The 8,074-nt window shown below is 56.4% G+C and overlaps 1 protein-coding gene across 1 annotated transcript; it reads left to right on the top strand.

Annotated features, from left to right (window-relative positions):
• Positions 1-1,220: 1,220 nt before the first annotated feature.
• LOC128137801 (C-C motif chemokine 21-like) lies at positions 1,221-4,331 on the top strand. The gene is made up of 4 exons (XM_052778998.1): positions 1,221-1,340; positions 1,925-2,045; positions 2,162-2,348; positions 2,696-4,331. Exons 1-3 carry the CDS (start codon positions 1,274-1,276, stop codon positions 2,331-2,333), a joined length of 360 nt encoding a protein of 119 aa, XP_052634958.1. The 5' UTR covers positions 1,221-1,273; the 3' UTR covers positions 2,334-2,348; positions 2,696-4,331.
• Positions 4,332-8,074: the final 3,743 nt, after the last annotated feature.

Consider the following 8,074-nt stretch of genomic DNA (forward strand, 5'->3'; position numbering starts at 1 on the left):
GGGTGGTGAAGCTGAGGATGGGATGGCAAAGGGAGCTCCTTGCTGGTGGGGGCTTCCCAGGGGGGCTGGAGAGATGCTGGTGCCTGGCTTTTCTCAGAGGGGCCCTGGGGCAGGGTGAGAGGCAGTGGCACTGGATGTCTCAAGGGAAATTCCAATTAAGTAGTGGGGAAAATGTTTTCAACAGGCGAACATTTCAAGCACTGGAAGAGGTTGCCCAAAGTGGTTGAGAAACCTCCATCCTTGGTCTTTTCCAGACCATGCCCTGGTGATCACATGAAAATGTGGAGGTCTCTGGCCATCCCCTCCTCAGAGCAGCACTGGTGTCACACCTGGTTGCTCAGGGCTTGGTCCAGCCACATGGCCGTCTCTTTGGGTGGCCATTGCCACCACAGGGGTGCCCTGCAGGCTCCTGTTCAGCTCGCCTGGGTCCACTTCTGCAAAGCCCCCACCTTGCCAGCCATGCCCAACCTGTCCAGCTGTGCAGGGTCACACCATCGTGCCCTTGGGACTTCGCATCTTGTTAGTGTTAAACCTCAGGAGGTTCCCATCAGCCCATTCCTCCAGCTGGTCGAGGTCCCCACTCCTCCTCAGCTCCCCACAGTTTGGTATCAGCACCAATGTATGGTGGGCTATGCTATCTCCCCCAGTCCCATTTGCAGTCTGGCCCTTGCACATCCCAGTCCTGCAGATGTGTTCATCCGTTTGGGGAGGTCCCTGAGGCAGCTGGACAGGGATGGGGGCTCAGGGGGCTGGGATGTGGAGTCACCCTGAGCCCCTTCTCACCTGTATGGGGTGGGTGGCTTGGCTCGGGAGCAAAGCACGAGGTGGGGGAGCAAAACAGATTGAATCCTTGGTTTCCCTAATGGCTTGGCCACCCGCCAGGGTCCCTGCCCGGGGAGGAAACAGGCAAGCAGGAACACCCGATCCTCCAGAGCAGGCAGTGGCAGGTTGCGAGACCGGGTAGGAAACAGGAGCCTACGAACTCATCTAGCCGTGATGGGGGCCGTGTTTCCGCCATGCCCCCCACCTGGCACCCCGCACCGTGATGGGCATCTGGGAACAAGACAGGACGCATCTGTAAAGGGGGGCTTGTGGCTTACAGGAATCCCCCACCCTCCCACTTCTCCATCACCCAGCCCTCGGCTGGCTGGTGGGCTGCCTGCCAGGCTGGTCGAAAATGAAAGCAAAGCATCCAGAGATAAATAGGAGCAGCCTCGGCCCAAGGCAGCAGTGCGTGTCCTGCTCCCCAGCCTCACCGAGCTCAGCACCCACCATGGCTCTGCGTCTCCTCCTGCCGCTGCTCCTGCTGGCTGCTACCCTCCTCATTGCCCAGGCTCAAGGTGAGGGGCACGAAGCCCTCCTTCCCACCTGCAGGTGGGATGAGGCAGGGGATATGGGTGCTCGGTGGGGTCTGTGCAGGGTGCTGGGTGGTGCGGTCACAGTGCACGGGAGGTGTTTGCAGTGCATTTGGATGCATGCATGGCTGCGGGTGTGGGGTTTGCACTGCAGTTGTGTGTGTGTGTGGGGGGGGGGTGCGTGCACGCCTGGTTGGTGTACAGCATTGGCTTGCAGCGCTTGCTTGGCTTGGAGTGTGTGTGTGTGCATGTGGCTGGAGGGGCAGCAGCACCCCGAGCTGAAAAGCGCAGTCAGGAGAACGAGGTTTAGTCCCTTTGCACGGAGCTCGTCTCTGCCTCAGTTTCCCCTCCGCTGGCAGGGAAATTGGTGTCACATATGCCCAGGGCAGGGTCTGACCTGCAACTGGGGTTGGGGGGTCCCACCCTCACATACTGCCCCAGCACCTCTCCAGTGAATGACATCAAGAAAGCCCTGTGCCGTCAGCTGGCCATGTCGTGCTCTTCCAGGGCTAGGAAGGTGCCCTGGCTTGGTGAGGGTCCAAAATCCCACATCTTCCCCTTGCTCCCAGGCATTGGCAGCTCAGCCTCAGACTGCTGCCTGAAGAACAGCCGGAAGGCTATCCCCAGCAACTGGGTGAAGTCCTACAGCCTCCAAGGACCTGAGTCTGGATGTTTGCTGCGTGCTGTCGTGTAAGTACCCCACTGTGGTTGGGACCATCCGGAGCAGTTTGGCTTTAGCCAAACCCTCCCTCTCCATGTCCTCCTCCTGCCCACCCCTGAGCACACCTTTCTGCCTGCACCCCCAGGTTTACCACCAAAAAGAGCAAGAAAATCTGTGCCTCTCCCACCGACCCTGCTGTCCAGAAGCTGATGCAGAACCTGGACAAGAAGGTCAAGAATGACAAGCAGGCCAAGAAGAAGGGACAGTCCCCACGACCCAGGGGCAGACCCAAGCGGCAGAAGCGGCAGCGGGTCTAAGTCAGGCCTGAAGAGGTAAAGGGGGGGGGGGAGCGGGGGGGCAGTGGAGGGCAACAGGGTGATGGGATGAGGGTGCTGCCCCCAATCCCAGATCCTTCCCCATAGGAAGGTGGGCTTCCAGCTCCTGAGGCTGAGCCTGGGAGGGCTGCCAGAGCTGTGGTTGGAGCGCAGAGGCGTTTAGGGCACGGCTCCCTCCTGGTCTGTGCTTGCTTTAAAATCACGTTTCTTTCTGGGACTGCTGGGACAAAGCAATGCTTGGGGATGGGCAAGGCACATCATGCAAGATTAACGGCCCCCCGGCTGGTGCGAGTGCTCTCGCTGAGACCCTCTCCACCTCACCACCCCCTCCTTGCCTTCCTTAGGACGGATGCTTTCCCGACTGATGACCGACCCACCACCCGGCAATCGACATCCACAGACCACCCACCCACCTGCCAGCCCCGGGGCGAGGATGGGGCTGGCCGACGGGGCTGCCCTCTGCTCTGCAGCCCCCCTGGCACTGCCATGCCTGCCGCAGAGATCCCCCCAGCCAGGACCCCCTGGACCGGCTGGGTGCTCTCGGCGGCTGGGTAGCACCCAGGTCCTTGCTCGCCCCATGGCCACGCCAGCAAGGATCTGGACCGGCGTGGGAGTTGAGCTGAGGGGGAAGTGGGCACCAGAGGGGATTTCTGTAGCCTGGCAGGATGGCAGCTTTTTCTATGACTTTTTTTTTGGGGGGGGGGGGGGGTATACATTTGTATTTATATTTAAAGGCTGTGCTTTCATTCAGTCTTCCTGGAAGGCTCTACTTCTGGCTCCTTGTGCTTCACAGAGTACCCTTTCTGCTGCAGGCTGGCTTTTCTGGAAGATTGCTCTTATTTTTCTACCAAAGAAATGATGGCTGCAGTTCATTTCCCTCTCACCTGTTTGCTCCTTTTCAGCTTGCAGGGCTGTGGGTTGCCAGACAGATCCCACGTCCCCATGGTCCTGCCTGGGCTGCTTGCTGGGCGCTTCCTTGCAGGGCAATTAATAGCAGCTGAGATGGGGAGTTTGGAGACAGCAGGGGTGACAGTGTGGCTGTATATCTGGGCTGTTCTAGGCTTTCCCTTCAGATTTTAGAGCACTGTTGCAGTGTAGTTTGGAGGAAGATAGTCAGGATTTGTACCTCGGATTGTTTAATTTTTTTTAGGTACAAAATTGCAATGAAATCAGAAGAAATTGTTAATTCTAGTGGAATTTTACCCTTTTATCTCCCTTGGTTTTGCTGTTATCAGAGATTCAGATATTATTAAGCCAAACGCTTAGTTTTCTGGGAAAAAAAAGAAACCCTCATATACTTTCTTCCCACGTCTGAAAAGCCCACATGGTGAAAACTGCACGTGAGGCTGTTCAGGTGGGGGAATAGAAGACTTTGCAAAATCCACTGCAGACACGCCGCAGCCGTTTGAGAGTAGCTCTATTCCAAACCTTTAGTAAAATGAGAAGTCAGTAACCCAAGGACACCATTAGGTGAGACTGCAAGTAGCGGAGGGGACAGACCTCTGGGACAGGGCTAGCGGGGAAATGGCATCTCTCCTGTGCTTGCAAACCCCCACCAGCATGCTGAGAAGGAGCAGGCTGAACAATTCTACCGCATCTGTAGTGCTGTCTGCTTGCGGAGACTTCAGACGTGGACTTTGGTCAGTAGAGGTCTAGTTAGTCATATAATTGCAATAATAGGCTTTGCGGGGCTTAACAGTATCAGCAAAGGCTGTGTGTTGGCTGGAGTAAAGCTTGTAGCTGAGTGTTTCTATCAAGCACATTTATCTGGCTTGAGTGCTTTATTAGGTGGGCATTTAGGTCTATTATTTTAAGGCTGTGTAAAGAAACTGTGAAGTCCAAGATACCAGCCCTGAGTACGGGACAAGTGCTGAGCTGGCTCTGTGCTGCTTTCTCCTCCACGTGGGAGCATGTGGCTGTCTGCCAGATCGGCTTTTGGACAGGATGTGAGGCAATAAAATATATCCTTTACAACCAAAATCACTTGTTCTGGCTGTTGTGATGGGCTTTGGTGGGCTGGGACGGGCTGCATGGGGGGGGCTGCTCTCCTGCCCCACATGTTGTCATCCCCCAGGTCCTGGCTTTTGCAGACCCCCTGGACGCTGCGTCCCTGGGGTGCCGGGGCTGGGAGCTGCTGGCATAGGGGAGGGGGACTGTGCAAGTCCCCTCTCCTGCAGCTGTGTTACCCAGCAAGGTGAAGCCATCCTGTTTGCTCATCTGTCCCCACGGAGAGGTCCTGAGAATCCAGCAAACACAGGGGCACAAAACAGTTTACTACATGGTCTCTTTTGCTCATGGCTTTCCCTCTGACTCCAAACCTCCCTGGACAAGCACCGCTTGCTCAAAGCTGGGGCTTTGTGCTCCTGGCTGCTTTGGGAAAAACAACATTAAACTGAGTTATTAATGAGGCTGTGCTCTGCCCTGGGCTTTGCTGGGAGCCTGGGAACTGACACCCGCTCACTGGGAGTCAGCCAGGGCTGCTGTATGAGGGCTGGAGGCAACCCTAGGTTTGTTGGGGACGCACTGCATCCAGCCCTGTGAGGCTGGCCCTGCCTTCTGCAGGACTCCTTGTTGTGCTGGTTGTGGTGTCTGGGGATTGTGAAATGATTGCAAAAACCCCCTAGAAATGAGGCCCAGACGAGTATGTCGCAGCCACAAACAGCAAGCATGAGCAGATGGCAGGAGCAAGCCCGCATGTGAAATGTATCCTGATCCCTCTGTGGCTGCAGATGTAAACACCGCACAGGTGGTTTTCCCCCTGCAAATGCTAGGTAGGCATTAGGCTAAAACAGGTTTAAAAGACATGCCCATGGGGGTGCTCTAATTTACCCTAAAATTTACCCTAAAAGCAGGGCTTGTGGAAGAGCGCCGGAGTTTGTCCCATGCTCATGCACAGATACCTGCTCAGGAAGGCACACATGGGCATGGACACGGATGCACAAAGGCAGCCCCATGCGTGCCTGTGCCTGCACATGCACGGGTGTTTGCACACCACTTCCAGCTTTACTGCAGAATGCTGCTTTTAAGAAAAAGAAGGTGTCGGGGTTAGTGGGAGCCTCTTGCTGGTGAGGCAGGTGGCCACAGTGCTGCCACGGTGAGATGGCACCAGGGAAACACCTCCGAGGAGACTCCCTGTGAGAGGCTGAAGGGAAAGGTGATGGGCTAGGATCTGGAACATGCAGCAGGGGCCAAACTCCCTTCCCCATGGAGGAGGTGAATCCACGGACCCCAGCTGAGAAAAGTGATGTAAAGAAGCTCTAAGATGATGCTACAGTGAGGCAGCAGAGGAGGAGTCACACAGTCCTACCCCTGGGCAGGGCAAACCCTCTGCTTCACCACACCTGCAAAGACAAGGCAGTGTCAATGGAGCATGTGCTGGGGCAGTGGGCATGCAAGGGCTGTACAAGCCTCACTGGACATTCTGCAGGGAAGGCAAGAAAGTTGCAACTGTGTTAGGCAGAGCAAAAAGTTAGGAGATCTTGGCCACCCTGAAGCAGAAAGGCTTCAGTGACAGCAGAAAGTAGCCAGGCAAGACAGAAACCACAAAGTACAGTGAAGAAAAGGGAAATCTTGAACCCGGGCCAAACATTTAGCTCCAGTTGTTAGCTGGCGCAGACGGTGCTCTGGGCTTGTGCCGGCAGCGGAGCGTGCTGGGCTGCAATGCTGGGCTGAGCTCCAGCGAGGCTCACCTGGAGACACGTGCACCAGCTCTGTCCCTCTGCCCCGTGCTCTTCCCGAGAAGCAGGAGCCAGCTGCACTGCAGCAGCCCTGCGGGCACCAAGGGCTGTTTCTGGGGCTGCATGGGTGCTAGAGGGGGTGTGGTTTCCAACTGAAGCTTCAAAGTGGTTTTTTGGTGCTCTTTCCACCAAGACTGCCCTCCTGGGATCTGCCATGGTCTTGAGAGCCAAGAGGAGCTGGAGAAGTGGCTGGTGGGCAATAGGGACTCCCATCCTTCCTGCCCAAAGGTATTTCCCAGGCCCTGCCATCTCTTGGCACCCATCCTGTCCTAGAGGTCCCCAGCTCAGAGGCTCCACTCAACCCTTTCCTTGCCTACATATAGCTCCCAAGTGCCCTCCTTCCCCCATCCTCCGTTTTGCTGGCTGGAGCCACTTGGCTTTGGTATGTCCTCATACTAATGGTCCTCCTTCCGCTTGCCCAGACCCCACATCCCTCCTCTTGCCTTTCATCCTGCTGGGGATTGCAGACCTGCTCCTGGGCTGCAGATCTCCAAGGGGTGGTGGAAAAGCATCTGCTCTCCTCTGAGGATGTCCTGCAGCAGGGCCAATGTGAGCTGTGTCCCAGAGCTGCACCAGATCAAGAACCCCGCAGCCTCCTCTGCCTGGTGTCAGCCTAAGAGCCAACAGAACAGTGAAAGATAGCAGGCTTCAGGGCTTTTGGTCCATCCTATGTGCTTTTAGATCTGTCCACAAGTGAGCTTGGGGTGCAGCCTCACCGGGCATCCTTCCTGCCAAACCACATGGTAGATGACAAGGAGATTGCTGACAGACTGTTTTTTGCACAGATCTCCAAGCTGTTCCCCAGCCATCCCCCCCTGAAACCCCTGGAGAAGTTGCAGAGAGGAGGACAGGCGGTGTGACGGCAGGGAGCCAGGGCTGGGGGCATCCCACCTGGCCACTGCCATCTCAGTGCCATCACAGCATGTCCAAGGACATTTGCAGGAAGCACCTAACTGAGAAACTGCGCAGCCCAAAGATGATGCTGAGGGACAAGTGAGTTGTAGAAACCCCGGGAGATGGGTGCTCCCCTTGGGGGGGTCGAGTGGTACCCAGATGAAGGGTCTTGGCTCTGCTGCCCATCACCTACAGTGACCTCAACATCAATGGCACTGAAGGCAACAAGTGTTAGGGACAGATGGGCTCTAACAGAGCAGGAATTGGCACCTTTTGCATCCCTCTCAGCCAGATTCTCAGGACCATCTTTACTCCCTTAGGGCAACAACATGGCTTGCTCTTTTTTTTCTTTAACTCCATTTAAATCAGATTGACTGGGTTCCCTCAGCTGGAGGAGATGCAGCGGGGCCCTGAGCCCTGTGGGTTAGTGGTGGCCCCAGTCCCAGTGCTGCACCAGGACTGGGACTGCAGTGGGAGCTGTGAGGGAGGCTGCCTCATGCTGGGGGTTGCAAGGGAAATTGAAACAGCTGCAATGCCTGCCCAGTATTTCCCAATGAGGTGAATGCAGGCCAGATCCTGCCCTAGGGACTGGCTGTGCCTGGAATTTGCTGAAATTCCCCCTTTGCCCTTTCCGGCTCCGTAGCTGGGAGGTAGAAAGCAGACCACCACAAGGCACCCCAGGGAGCATGCTGGAGCCCATGAGCCAGCGGGGAGCAGCTGCCCCGGGTGCTTCCACAGGTGGCAGGTCTCTGGGAGGGTGGCAGCGTGGCTGGTGCTCCCCCAGGAGAGCCCGGAGATGGAGGTCATGCTCACACGGCCCATTTACATTTTGATGGGTTGGATTTCCCATGAGGATCCCCCCCATGCACGGTTTCCACTTTAGTTAACAGCTACATTATCGAGGCTTCTGCAGCGGTGAGTGCTCAGGGATGCTTCGTGCTGCCTGTGGTGTCCTCGGGGCTGGAGCTCCAGCACTCCCAAATTGCTCTGGATGAGGCTTAAATGGGGCAGCGCACACGATGTTCTCCCCTCTTCCCAAATCGCGCTGGATCCCCTGACTGTTCCCTGCCTGTGTTTGTCTGAAGAGCCTGG

Source organism: Harpia harpyja, chromosome Z (assembly GCF_026419915.1).
Source record: "Harpia harpyja isolate bHarHar1 chromosome Z, bHarHar1 primary haplotype, whole genome shotgun sequence".
Taxonomy (NCBI): Eukaryota; Metazoa; Chordata; class Aves; order Accipitriformes; family Accipitridae; genus Harpia; species Harpia harpyja.